A 14,498-nucleotide genomic window follows, 5' to 3' on the forward strand; every position below is an offset into this window, starting at 1 on the left:
GGCAGGTGCGGGGAAGGATGCCGCACACACGGGCTCCCCAGGTGTCTGGGCCCGCTGGAGTCACACTGCCCCGGAAACAAGTCACGAGCCTGGGGAGAGCGCCGGTGATGCATTGAGTTTGGAGGACGGTTACGTTACAGTCTTGACCGCTTTTTGATGGATAGTCAGAAAAGCTTAACTATAAACCTCTCCAGTTTTATACAGAAACGTTATCTTTTTCACATGTAAAATAATGTTTGTGTGTGCAGGGTGTTGTTATAGCTGTGGAGGAAATGAAACCATAGGAAATAGTTAATTACAGGCTCTATGTGTTCCTACTGTTGGCAATTCACAAGTTAAATGGTGGAATGAAAGGGGGGAGAAATGGTTTTCAGGGGTACACGTTATTGCGAGAGCGCACACAGGGGTCAAAGTCTGGAAACCTGGTGCTGGGGGGACTTGGGAATCCACCCCCATCATTTACAGAGAAGCGAAAGAAATCTCCATCCATTTGGCCTTTGGGATAAGCCCGGCTTCTCAAAACCCTTTCCACCAAACCTCTGGCTTGTCACTCCATCGTGCAGTCCAATTGCTGCTGGGTGGCTTGGTGCATGCCTGGGGGAGACGGCACCTCTGCAAGCTGAACCCCCTGCCGGATCCCTGCGTGTGCCCTGCAGGAAGGTGGAGCTCCCGGCTCCCGCCGAGTCTTGGGTTTTCCATCTCACTCAGCGGCACGCTCTCTGGGCGCAGGTGGAGAATCACTTAGAAAAGAAACGGGTTGCTCCCCACCACGCCCTGGGACTAGACTAGAGCCAACAACCAGCACTTGGAAAGAGCTTAGAGGATTGAAGATCAGCCGCGTGCACAGGCTTCATGTCTGCCTGCGAGATGCTGGGAATTTTTCCAGTTACCTGGCAGAATTATTTTCCAACCTAAATTTCAGCAAAGAAAAGAAAGGTGTTAAACTATTCGTAACCGTGCAAAGGAGTTTGGACTTCTCCACGAGGACAGCAGGGAATCACTAGAGAGCACAAAGCCAGAGCAGGGTGACCAGAGTAAGGGGTGGCGAGGAAGCTGCTGCAGTGTCTGCTGAGGGGACACAGTGGCCAGTGCTGGGGTCGAGGCAGGGACTGATTTGTGAGCTATTAAGGTGATAAGGGCAGCAAGGCTTGGTGGTGGGTTGGAGGTGGGGGAGGAGGAAGAGAGTTGATAAGGATGACTCTTAGGTCTCTCGTTGGCACCTGGGTGGCCATGGCCATGGCGTTGTTCTCAGGGGTCGGTGGAGGAGGAGGCGGCGGAGGCTTTGGGGAACAAGATAATGAGTTCTGAGACCCAAGGGTTGGGCAGCTAGAATGCGAAAAGTTGAGTGATGGAAGATTGTGGATCTGGCTGTGGATTGAGAAATGTTATAGTTCACGTTTGAGTGGAATGATGTCTCAACAGAAATACTGGCTTGGTAGAAGAGGAAGATGAAGGATAACTGGCTCATGCTCACTGCTTCACGCCCGTGATTCATTTCACAGAAGTGGCCTGAGTGATGCATGTGGGCTTGCTCTGCAACGTTGCAGCGTTTAACAGGGATCGGTTCCTCATTAACTAATAAAGGAATAAAAGGAAACATTCCAGCATGCTTTCTTTTCCATCATGACTAAAATAAACAGTTTTTCCTAAGGATTTTACTAAGTGGAAAAAAAGAGATGCCCTTTCTTCTTTTCTTTCTTTCTTTCTTTTTTTTTTAATTCCTTTTTTCCATAATGACTATCCTGGGTCTATTATCCTAAAGCTGGAGATTTGTGTGGGGAAAGAAAGAGATCAAGGTGTTCAGAAAATTTAAAGAAAATATTTTCCATCTCCAGGGAGAACTGCTGAGGAATGGGGAGAGAATTTAGAATTGACGTGAAGAAGGCTTTCTTATGGAGCAGATTTGGATGACTGTGGAACTGCATTCTGGAAAGATCTTAGGGGATGAGAGAGACGGGCTTCTGCCTGTGCAGTTTCGAGGGAGGCCTCCAGGGATCCTTGGCAAGGATGCTTGGAGATCCATTAAAGGGAAAGCCCTGTTTCTGGGTCTTCCTGTGAATTTCCTGCTCTCAAACCTCAGACCGAAACAGAACCCTCCTCTCTCAAATATCCCAGGTGCTGCTTAGCTCACGAGAAGACGAGGTGGCCAGAGTGAGAACATCATTTCATTTCAGCAGCTTGAGAATGAAGAGATTGAAATTCTAGCCCCCATTCAATTTCTGACCCTCAGTAACCTCGGGTGGGTCATGTAACTTTTTCAGGCCTCAGTTTTCCCAGCTGTAAGATGGGTGAATTTAGCAGCCCATGAAGCCCTGGGGGAGTAAATGTGACAATACGTGTGGGTTGTTGCCATGGAGCTATTATTGATCATAACGGCCCCACCTCCCTTGCTGGAAGAACAAATGGCTCCATGTAAAAAGTCTTTTAAAAGCAAAAGGTACTATGCAAAAGCCGTGATGCTATCAATTGCCATTATTAATAATAGGGTCGTAATTACTTTTGCTGTGGTAGTAAGTGAAAGCCCCTCTGGGTGGGTGAGGACTGGGAAAGTGGGAACTATTATTAATGGAGCTGCCAGCTCCTGTTACTGGCTCCACTGACATAATATTTCTCTCTGGGAATCCTTTGACAAATCAGCTGAATTTCCTATTCCCTTGCCCTAAGCGCTGTAAATTTGATCCACATGTCTCCAGTGTTGTTTCTGTAGATTAATAATGGAGGGGGGCGGGGCCCGGCCCGCACGAGGGCTCTCCCAGCTGTTTGGGCTGTCTGTGGGTTTCAGCTTGTAGTTGGGGTGGTTCTCTCTTTTGTTTCACTTGCTTGAATGCTCACAGCCAGCTCGTCTCTGTGTGTTTGGTTACTCAGCTGTCAGAGTTTCTGCTGTAGGGAACAAGGCCGAGGCAGGGGGTTGCTCTGGGGAGAGTCCAATCACATCCTCCTCCGCCTCCTCCCACAGGGGAAAAAAAGCTTTGAGGCAGCGCTTTGCCAAGTCAGCGCTGGATGTGGTGGGAGGGGTCCCTGCCATGCAGCAGGGGCAGAAGAGATAGAGAGGGGGCAGGCCGCGGCCACGGCAGTGTGGAGGAGGGCAGGGAGGCCTGGGTCAGGGGAAGGGCAGGCGAGGAGGGCAGGACTGACCATCAGCTGAACCTACGGAATGGTGGCCAGGACATGGGCCAGAGGAAGACTGCCATGCGTGTTCACCCAGGGAGGAGAACATGCCAGGCTCAGCTCAGGGGTGTCCGTGGGTGAAACGGGCAGTAATAATACAGCTGTGTTGTCACATGCACCAGCCACCAAATAGGGACCGCCATGAGCAAGCCCTGGAGGTGCACTCGCTGGACTCTAGGCTCTTAGAAAGTCAGGTGTACACATTGTAGAGCCAGTCCAACCCGATTGGAATCCTAGCTCTGGTGCTCATCTGAGCAAGTTATTAAGACTCTCTGAATGTCAGTCCCCCAGTATATAAAATGCAGCCAGCAGTGCCCATCTCATAGGATCGTGGAAAGAATAAGGGAGAAAGCCTTATTAAAGCCTGCATTCCCAGCACAAAGTGAAAATAGCGGCAGCAACACTCCACAGCACTTCCTCTGAGCCAAGCACTGGCCCAAGACTGACCTCCAGTCACTCAGTTAACCCTCGCCGCAGGCCTGTGAACAGGGACTCTCGTCATCTCTAGGAAACACATGAGGACCTGATACAGAGCAAGTAACCTGCCCAGGATCACCCTGCTGGTGACACAACCAGAATCACGGACCCCAACCCTCCACGCAGAGGCCCTGTCTTGCAGCACTGCTGCACCTGTTGCTGCTGTTGTCCTTGTCACACACATCACACATGTTCGGGACAGGGAATTCTAACCCAGACTTGGCCACATCCCAGGGGCTCTCCAGTTATATCAAGGAATTTTAAGAGACTTTTCCCAAAAGTGACTGATTAAATTCCCATGGTTTTTTTTTTTTTTTTTTTTTTTGAGACAGAGTCTCACTTTGTTGCCCAGGCTAGAGTGAATGCTGTGGCGTCAGCCTAGCTCACAGCAACCTCAAACTCCTGGGTAAAGCAATCCTCCTGCTTCAGCCTCCCGAGTAGCTGGGGACTACAGGCATGTGCCACCATGCCCGGCTAATTTTTTCTGCATATATGTTAGTCGGCCAATTAATTTCTTTCTATTTAGAGTAGAGATGGGTCTCGCTCTTGGTCAGGCTGGTTTCGAACTCCTGACCTTGAGCAATCCGCCCGCCTTGGCCTCCCAGAGTGCTAGGATTACAGGCTTGAGCCACCACACCCAACCTATGGGTATTTTTCTTTACAAGATAAAAAAAAAGCTCGGGGGTGGAGAGTTGGAAAAAGAAGATGTGGCAATCAAAGAAACAGCAGTTACCAAAAGGCGGGAATCCCTGTTCTAGGCTCCAGCTGCAGCTAGAATCTCTGTGGCCATATTCTCAGAGGAACCAACATGTAATTTCAAACCAGAGTCTGATTTTGCTTTTCTGGTGCTTTCTAAGAAGCGACACGGCGAGTTGGAGAAATTCGCAGGCTGTCACCCTGCGGGATTGGTTCTGACAGCTCTGCTCCACTGCTGTGGATGTGCTAATGAAAAACACTAATTGGACTTGGCCAGTGGCTGGGACACCACGTCCCCTCCTTGGATTGGAAACGCAGCAGCCTTTTTGAGTAGTTGCTTCGAGCACAGGGAAGGGAGGGGACTCCCAGGTGACACTGCCCTTCGGGTGACCAGGATGGGCATTTACACCTGACTCGGCCACCCCTGAGCTCTGTGGAAACAAAGACAGGTCTCTGTCTCCCTGGAACCCTGAACATAGCACAACGCCTGAGCCGAGACTAGTACTCTGTAAATATTCAGTGAGTGAGTGAATGAATGAATGGGTGGTACGGCCCACCAGCCCAGGAAGGCCAGTTCCTCTGGCAACTCCAAGAAAAGATGGTCTCTGCTTGCTTAAAACCACAGCCTCAAGTGGGCCACTTCTCATTCTGGTCCCCATAGCACTGCCCACAGTAGAAGGTTCTACATCCTCAAGGCTCTGAAGTTTACCGCTGAGCCCCGCTCTGTCGGGAGAGGGGAGCAGGCCAGGGCCTGTGGAGCACGCCCTGCTTCCCAAGTGTGACTTGTCTGCCTCATTTCCCCACAGGTGTCCTCTCCCTGCCGGCGTACTTCAGCCCCTACAATGGCGGGTCCCTGGGCCATGACGAGCGAGCTGATGCCTACGCCCAGCTGGAGCTCCGGACGCTGGAGCAGTCCCTCCTGGCCACCTGCGTGGGCAGCATCTCAGAACTGAGTAAGTGCGGCGGCCCGTCCGGCTGGGTGGTGGAGCCACAGAGCGAGGCTCTGAGGGGGAGGCCGCCAGGAGAATGTGGCCTCTGAGCTCAGCCTCCTCCTCCTCCTCCTCCTTTGTGCATCTTGCCTTCCCTGAAAGCTAGATCCCTGCAGACCACACACTGCAAACTGGTGGCCCATGGACATGTATGGTTTGGCCAACGTGTGGACTTAGTCACACACAAATCAGGATTTCTGGTTTCTCTTGGAAAATCAGATGATCTAGCAACGCCACACCCATTCTTGCATGGCAGCGACCACTGGGAGCCGAGGGGCAGCATAGGGCGTGGCACACACACACGCCTGGTTGTCTCATGCCTGGGCATCTCATGCACTTTACCTGCCTGGCCCCAAAGGATCTGAGTTTGTAACTGGAATTCTTCTTGAGGCCCTGAAGCCTCAACATGGCAAAAGGAAGATGACGGCAGAGCTCCTCTGGCTGCAGGAGGGTGTGGTCGGGAGGCCTCTGCCAGGACACGGGGCACGGTCGGAAACCCTTGGCATAGGTCCTTACCATCCGACAGCTGCTTGGAAGTGTGTCAGCAGACGTGAAATCCCACGCCATCTCCTGAGCTCTCCCTCTGGTTACCCCAGTTAATATTTGGGAAATCAGATGCGCACTCTGCTGTCTTAACTCCCCTGCGTTCTGTTGGGACCACCCAGTGGAGCGCAGTGACACACACCAAGGGTCATATAGCACGTGGCATGGAAACAGGGTCTCTGCCCCAGCCTCCTCCATCTGTGATTCCCTTGAGTGTTCTGGCCCCTGAACGGCGAATGACCTCATTTGTTTCAGATGCAGCTTCCTCCTCTGTCCATTCTCCTTCCCCCTCCCCAGGACAGGAAGTGAAGGTGCCCAGTTCAAGGTCACAGAGTAGATCCACAACAGGGCTGGGAGAGAACGGGATTTCCTGCCTCCTGGCAATGTCACAGCATCCGGGGCCTGCACGTTGCCACCTGGGTCCCCCGCCCCTGAGGGCCCCCACAGGAAGTGGGCTCCAGTGTGTGGCTTGATCTCTGTCCCTGATAAATGTCACCTGGACCACGGGCTGTCTTGGGGCTGTGCACAGTCTGTTTTGGTGAACTCTGCTGCCGTGAGGACAGGGAGGGACACACAGCCCTCAGTCCCCGGGAGGGCACTTAGGTTTTGCTTTGCTTTTGAACATTAAGTGATCAACCTACTGAGTGCAAGGCACCATGCAAAGCATCTCACTCACTTTATCTCATTTATTCCTCAGAACTACTCAGTGAGGTACGTCCCGATGAGAGAACTGAGGCTTAGAGCAGACAGTGGTGTTCCCCAAGTCACACGGCCAGTAAGGATCAGAGCAGGGGCCTTGACTGCAAGGGTGTCTGGCTTTATCGGCCACACTCTTAATCACCCAGGGCCATGGGCTTCCTGGACAAGGCTAGCAACCTGGTCACCAGCATCTCAGGGCAGCGGGGATCATGGCCAGGGCTGGTCCGTGGCCTCTTCTCATGGTGGCCCCCCGGTGTCCACTACAGTCCCCGCCAGGCATGAGGAGGAGTGTTCAGAAACTGCCCTCTGGGCAGGAGCTTGACATGCTTCCATCCCTATGGTCAGCCCAGGGACCATGCACCGAGTCCTTGGCTTTACCTTCTAAAACCACCCTAAGATTGAATTTGGCCCCTTTCACCACCTCTGCTGCTACCAGCCCAGCCCAAGGCTGACAATACAAAGCATACATGGGGTGATGTCACTCATCTGCTCAGTACCTGTGCCCTCTCCTCCACCCCCATGGCTTACACTCAGTAAGACCCTCACCACCAGCCACGATCCCACACGTGACCTGGCTTCACCCCCTGCTTCTCATATCGGGCTCACTGCACTGCAGTTGGCTTCCTGGCCAAGTACCCTCCCGCTCCAGGGCCTTCTCTCTGCCTGCGGCACTTCCCCCCAGAGACCCAAATACGTCTGTCCTTCACTTCTTCAAGCTTCCGATGGCACCTTCTTAGACGAGCCTTCCTGAGCTCCACACCCTCATTCCACTGTCTCCCCTCCTGTGGTTTCATTCAAAGCACCGATCACCAGTTGACATTCGTTACATATTTACTTGTAAATAGTTTGTCATCTCTCTCCTCTGCCTGGAATGGGAGCTTCATGAGACCAGAGATTTTATCTCTTTTGTCCACTGCTGTATCCCCAGTGCTTGGAACAGCACCTGATGCAGAGAGAGAGAGAGAGCGAGGGAGAGAGAGAGAGTTATGTCTGCACACGTGTGCATGCATGCATGTATATGAGCATGCATGTGTTAGAAGAAATGAGGTCCACCCCACCCAATGTCTGTCTCCTAAAACTTGCCAAGGATTGGTCCACATCCTGGCCCAGCCGCTCCTCAGGGCCAAGGGAAAAGCACCCCTGTAGCCTCTTTTCACAGATAGCAGGACAGGCTGAGTCCCATGCTGAGAAGTCCTGCCCCTCCCTCTGAAACCAGGGTTCTCGATAACCCACTGTGGAGGAGGGAAGAGACAGGTGGAGGCAGATATTGCACCTTTTCTCTCTGAGACCGGAGAGCTTAATGAGGCTAGTGATACTTGGCGCCGAGCTCCTTGGACCTGCCAGTGTATCCCGGGTTTTACATGCATCAACTCCCTGCACCTCGCCAAGACCAGCCTGCCAGGTAGGGTAAGAAGTTTCACTCTGGTACCAGGCCCAGCTTCCCAGGGAGCATGGGCACCTGTGTTTTGCTCCGTCTCTCCCTACCCATGAACATTTTAAAGGGAGAGAATAAGAAATAAAACCCTTCTTTTTAAGGGTGGCCAGATATTATAGGCCTTATTTTGAAGACAGTGCTGAATTCCAGACTCTCGCCTGCTGCTTTTATCTGATGGCTCATAATGAGGGTTGGGAAGACCAGAGTGAAACCCGCAGCACCTCTAATCAAGTCTCTCACAGTTAACAAGGGGTGAGGACTTGTTTTTCCTTGTCTGGTGGGTGTTTCTGGGCTTCAGACTAAGGTTTCGCTGAGCTTAGGAGCAACTGATTCTCACGTACAAGAAGTTCAAGAGAAGCTCTGAGTACCCACCTGTGCTAACCCAAGAGCCCAGCCCAGCCCGGACCAGGGCTTCTCTCAAAGTAGCTCCAAATGAATGTCTAGAAAAATGAAATGAGACATGTAAAATGCAAGCCTAATTTTTAAAATTACTATTAGATTAGCTAGACATAAAATTACTGTCAAGTTGCTATGGATTTTTTTTTTTTAAATCACTCTCAATTTCTGAAATTAACTTGTTATGAGCCAGTAAGTTTGTGGGCCTGTCCAGGTGCACAGTCCACACTTTCCGTTGCAATGGTGCAATGGCCAGGAAGGTGCGTTTGGGAAACAGGGATCCCTGTTCAAGCCCTGGCTGTTTCACTTACTAACTGGGACAGATAGATCATTTAACTTCTGGGAGCGTGTTTCCTCATCTGTGAAAGGGACATATCCCCCTGTATAGGGTAGTTGTGCAAATTAAATGAGATTTTTGTCTATCTTTTCACGTCTGTCACAAAGCCTATAAAACATAAATTGGCAGGGAGGAAAAATCACCCGAGGAGAACACCCCAAGCAAGCTGCTTCCCTTAGCCATAAGTGGGTCACAGAACCGTAAGCTATTAGACATCTCATCAGAGTTGTCTGCAGGCATCTGTCTTCCTGGTCTTTGAGAGAAACTGACCACAGCAGGGCTTGTGTGGAAGAAGCTGGGACCTCCGTGTCCAGCTGCCTGCATGGTTTTCTTGAACCTTCAGGGGGTCTCTGTCTGTCCCCAGCTTTTCTTTTAGGAAACCCTTAGGAGGAGCTTTCATTTCTTTCTTGATTTCCTCACCTGCATTCTGGCTGGAAATGTGCTACCAAAGGGTTCTCCACCAGCAACAATAAAACAACAATAAAAATAATTAATGATAATGACTTCTACCTTGTCTAGCCTTTGAAATGATATTTCAACAGGATTTCTCTTTGATGCTATCACAGACTCTTTGACTTCTCCTCCTTGTGGTCCTGTGGTCCTGCCAAGAGTTATGACATTCAGGCCTGGAGAGGCGGGAGCCAGGTTTCAACTTATTGCAGCCAACCTAGCTGCACAACTAGCTGCTGTGAGGCGCGGTGGCCCAGTGGTTGTGACACCAGTTTCTGCCACCCAGGAGCCCGAGGGCAGGGCTGGGATCTGGCATTTCAGGGCTCAGACTCCTCCTGTCCTGGGAAATGTGGGGCAGTGTTTGACTGTAGGCAGTGGTCCTGGAAGGAAGAGCTCCACGGGATAGAGGAATAATAAGACAATAATGACAGTGCTGTATTTAACATTAGTAATAGTGTTATACTTAACCTTACCAGGTGTTTACGCTGTGCGAAGCATGATGTTAAGTGCTTTGCATTTATTATTTCTTTGAGTCCTCAAAATTGGTAGGGTAAATACTATTGTCTCCATTTTACAGATGAGGAAACTGAGGCTCTGATGATTGCATAAGGGGAACACATAGTAGTAGCAGAGCCCTGATTTTGAATCTAGACACGTCTGGCTCAAATATATGCTCTTATTAGTTAACCTGGTGGTTTTTAAATCTGAGCGGACATTAGCATCGCTGAGGGAACTTTTACAAACTACAGATGCCCAGGTCCTGCCCAGACCAATGACGTCAGAACATCAGGGACGGAGCCAGGTGTGAGGACCTCACTGCCCACAGCCCTCTTGGCCCCGGGGTTTGCTGGGAGTATGCAGCGCAGGCAGCCGGACCACAGCTGCAGGGACAAACAGAGTCGGCAGTGTAGGCGGGAGTGAGGACCCAGGGCTGGGGGCAGGGGGACAAGGAAGACTCTTTCCCCGTGGAGGTCTCCGATTCCGGGGTGTCATTTGTCCCTGCTTGGAAACGGAACACCATCGCTGTGGCTGTCACGGGAGAATCTGGCAGCTACTGAGCTCGTGTCGAGCCTCACCAGAAGTTATAAAGATGAAACGGATTGATAAGGCTGTTTCTTCACTCATTCCCCAGATGTCCTCTGCGTGCCTAGTGCACAGTAGACCTGCACAGGGCTCTGGGGACACAGCAGAAGGGAGTACTGGGCCCCGGAGGCTGCGTGAGGAAGATCGGTGGAATTAATGGATGAACTGGGTCTGCCGTACATTTAATAGCACTTCACCGTCCAGGTGAAAACCCGTCTGCCTGTCAGCCGTGTCCCCAAGGCTCCCTGTAGGGAGCCGCCACAGGCGGGGGTGAGGCTGAGCCGCAGGGGAGGCCGCCCTGGGTTCTGAGGCCCCAGGGGGACGGGAAGGAGCCACGTCTCCCAGAGCGGAGGTGCCTGCAGGTGCCGGTGTGTCAGCCTCTCCTTTCTCAGCATTGTGGCCTCACACAATGATGGGACGCTTCCTGTGGGGGCCGGTGGGACATTGAAAAGGCTTAACTCGGGCAGAAACATAACACAGGATGTGGGGACCTGAGACCCCACGGACTCCAGCAGGGCAGGCCACGGCCCAGGTCGCAGTGAAGTCCCTGGACTTTGGACTCAAGCAGGCCTGGATTCAAATGTAGACTCACACACCCATGGCTAGGTAACAACCTGTGTGCACTGTGGCATCCCCGTGGCCAGAACACCTAAGGTCAGGAAACGTTTGTTTATCAGATAAGCCTCAATTGCTTCATCTGTTACATGGGAATAATACTGACCCCTAGCATTGTAAGCATGAGATTCCATCATGTTCCTAGGGAGCTGCATGCGTGGCACACAGCAAGCCCCTACTGGGTGGTGGTGACCGAGGTGATGAGGGTAGAGGGACCTCTGTGCTGGCGTACCTGGGGCTTGGCACAGGGCAGCACAGGAGAGGGTCAATGGACAGCCTGGTGCTGGCCGTTAGAGGCTGGGAGAAGAGACCCAGAGAGATTCCCTCGGTCCAGGAGCTGGGGAGAGGCCCGTGGGGTGGTAGAGAGAGTGGGGATGTTGAAAAAGAAACCACATTAGCATAAGTTCTGGAGGGGACAGGCCCTGCCAGTGTTTAATTCAGCTGTTAGGGCAAGGCGGGAAATGAAAGGGAAACTAAATTGCTATTGTGCATCTAGGTGACAGTTTCCACCTCCGCCTGTTGGCTCGGGGTAAACAGTAATTACGCACGAAGGCAAAGGGAGCTTTCACCGGAGCATCCTTGAAAGAATGTGGGCTGTAGGCCGGGCGCGGTTTCTCACACCTCTAATTCTAGCACTCTGGGAGGCCGAGGCGGGCGGATTGCTCAAGGTCAGGAGTTCAAAACCAGCCTGAGCGAGACCCTGTCTCTACTAAAAATAGATAGAAAGAAATTAAATGACCAACTAAAAAATATATATATATACAAAAAAATTAGCCGGGCATGGTGGCGCATGTCTATAGTCTCTGCTACTCGGGAGGCTGAGGCAAGAGGATTACTTGAGCCCAGGAGTTTGAGGTTGCTGTGAGCTAGGCTGACGCCACGGCATTCACTCTAGCCTGGGCAACAAAGTGAGACTCTGTCTCAAAAAAAAAAAAAGAATGTGGGCTGTGAACTCAGACTCTGTCTTCTTTTCTCTTCCTCCCGCTCTGCCCTCCCCGCCCCCACCAGGTGACCTGGTCTCCCGCGCCATGCACCACATGCAGGGGCGCCACCCCCTGTGTCCAGGCGCCAGCCCTGCCCGCCAGGCCCGCCAGCCGCCGCAGCCCATCACCTGGTCCCCTGACGCCCTGCACACGCTCTACTACTTCCTGCGGTGTCCACAGATGGAGTCCATGGAGAACCCCAACCTGGACCCCCCGAGAATGACCCTGAACAATGAACGGTAGGGATCGTCCCTGGGCAGAGCCCCTGGTGGGACGTGCTTCCAAATGTGCGTTGACTAACTGACGACTGTCCACCAACGGGGCGAGGAAGGTGCCCTGCAGCTGGCCCGAGTGCCTGTTAGGAGGCCTGGGAATTCAGGCGGAGGAAGGCCGGGGCCTGGCCTGCAGTGGGATATTGTTTTTTACCCTGAGCCAATGCAGTGGCGTCACTGAGGCTCAGAGTATGGGACATTGGCACCCACGAGCTGCACTCTCTGAAATTCAGTTGCCTCTTTGTAAAATGAGATGGTCACACATACCAGGAAAGGTGGTAGTGTGAATCAAGTGAGCTAGTGCTCTGAGGAAAGCACTCAGGGCAGGCACTGGTGGTAGCTGGCCTTTGGTCAATGGTGGCTGTCACCTCGTTGATGTCCCTACTGTCATTGTGTTATCAGGGATCCTGGCCATGTTTTGCTTCATTTGCTTAGTTTACAGATGAGACCGTCATAGCCCAGCAGTTCTTTGAACTCCAGCAGGTTAGTGGCTGAACAGCCCCAGGACCCAAGCCTGCAGCTCCCAGTGAGGTGCTCTCTCTGCAGGGTTCCAGCCTTTTCCCAGCAGGGGTCAAGGCTGCTAAGAACAGATGTACAGGTTGTATACTGCACAAGGGGACTTCGAGAGGGGCATCCGTAGGGGATGCACACAGGGCCATGGCAGCCTGAGGACAGGATGCCTTTTTTAGTTGGTCTACTTAAGAAGGCTGCCTTTTTGGAATTTTCTCCCTAGAAAATATGCTTTTTTATAATTTGCTCAAAACACCATGTGTGCTGGCATGAGCCACTGTCATAGCCACTCAAGGCCAGGTCTGCCTGTGGCCTTGAGTTGTGTGCATGAAGGTCCAGGGAGAGGGGAGGCTTTGTATTTGGTTTGGGGAGCCCCATCTGCGTACATGTCACCACGCAGCAGGGCCCAGGAGAGGCAGGGAGCCCAAAGGACTGGCCCCCCGTCTGGAGGAAGGTGATCTCAGCGTTCAATATACGGAGTGCCGGGAGTGCCCCAGTCCTCCTGCCCAGCTGCCTGTTGTCTTTGGGTGTCGCTGGGTCTCATCACTCCATGGTCTACAGCCAGGCCCACTTCTCCAGTGCCTCCACGGTCCCAGAAAACAAAGGAGCTAGCAGCTTTGTTGAGCACTGACTGTGTGCTGGGCACCTGCCGAGCCCTTTGCAGGGGGTGCTCGCTGAACTCCCACACCACCAGCAGGGGGTGCTCTTCACAGCCCATCCTGCAGAGGGTAAGGGGAGGTGCGGAGAGACTCCTTAACCTACCAGGCCACACAGGCTGTGCCCCTGGTTACCATGCACCACACAGTCTGTCGTTAAGAGGAGCGTAAAGCAATGGTGGCCCAGTATACACACACAGTCCCTGTAAAGGCCACCACTGCTGTTATTGTTACTTGTTCCGTTATTATGTCGTCATTGTTTTATCTCCCTGGTAGCTGGGGGGTAAATGCAAGCCGAGCGGGGCCACCGTGGGCCTGACACAGAGCAAGAAGGCCGCAGGTGCAGCCCCGGGTGTCCTGAAAGAAGCATCCAGCGGGAGGTGGAGCCGGAGCAGCCCCTGCGCCCCAGCTGTTTCTGCTTTGTGGAAAAGCGTGTGGTTGCAGGGGTTGGCTGGGAGGAGAAAGGGCAGGGGAACATCTGGGGAGGAGGCGGCGGAGGAAGCCGCTTGCTGTTTGGTAAGGTCCCCGAGGGCGCTGGGCCCAGGCCTGGTCACCCAAGCAAAGGTGTCTGGGAGGAGAAGGCCAGGAGCCTTCCTTGGGCCTCCTGCCCTGGGCTGGGCTGCCAGGCCCTCGGGCTATGACCTGGCTGTTGGCCACGGGGCTGGCAGTCCCGCCGGGCTGGCGTTCCATGCTGGCCCTTTCCTCGGCCCCCTTGGGCATCTCTGTTGTGCCCTCTGGCTTTCTTCCGGGGGGGGGGTTCCCAGCCCCCATACTCTGACACACAGCATCGGGGGTTCTTTGTGACCAAGTTGCTTGTCCGTGTGTGGCTGCGCCAGCTGAGCTCACATGGCAATGCACACATGTGCGTGTGTTTAGATGCTGTTTATTTTAAAACCACACTGTCTGCAGCACAAATAAGTTGGTAGCAAAGGTATTTTTCCATGAATCATTTCAAATGAGTATTAGATATGTGGGAATTTGCAACTACCATTAGGAAAAAAAAAGAATCCAAACTTTTTGAATTTTGACACTGAAAGGAGGACACCCTAAAAATACCAGGCAAGCAGACAGCCCGACGGCTTCTGGTGGCCGGGCTCTTGGCTGCGAGCAGGTTGCGCCAGCCCTTGGCTCACTCCACCCCGGAGGCCACGGAGAGCCTTCCTGGGGGCACTGAGCTCACGGCACCATG

At 52.8% G+C, this 14,498-nt stretch overlaps 1 protein-coding gene across 1 annotated transcript in view; it reads left to right on the forward strand.

The window, feature by feature from the left end:
- ABTB2 (ankyrin repeat and BTB domain containing 2) overlaps positions 1-14,498 on the forward strand; it is a 165,306-nt gene that overhangs the window by 116,525 nt on the left and 34,283 nt on the right. Inside the window, exons 2-3 of the mRNA XM_020286518.2 lie at positions 5,148-5,294; positions 11,897-12,110. Coding sequence (XP_020142107.1) covers positions 5,148-5,294; positions 11,897-12,110 — 361 coding nt within the window. The remainder of the gene's footprint in view (positions 1-5,147; positions 5,295-11,896; positions 12,111-14,498) is intronic.

The sequence above is a fragment of the Microcebus murinus genome, chromosome 4 (genome assembly GCF_040939455.1).
Source record: "Microcebus murinus isolate Inina chromosome 4, M.murinus_Inina_mat1.0, whole genome shotgun sequence".
In the NCBI taxonomy this organism is placed as follows: Eukaryota; Metazoa; Chordata; class Mammalia; order Primates; family Cheirogaleidae; genus Microcebus; species Microcebus murinus.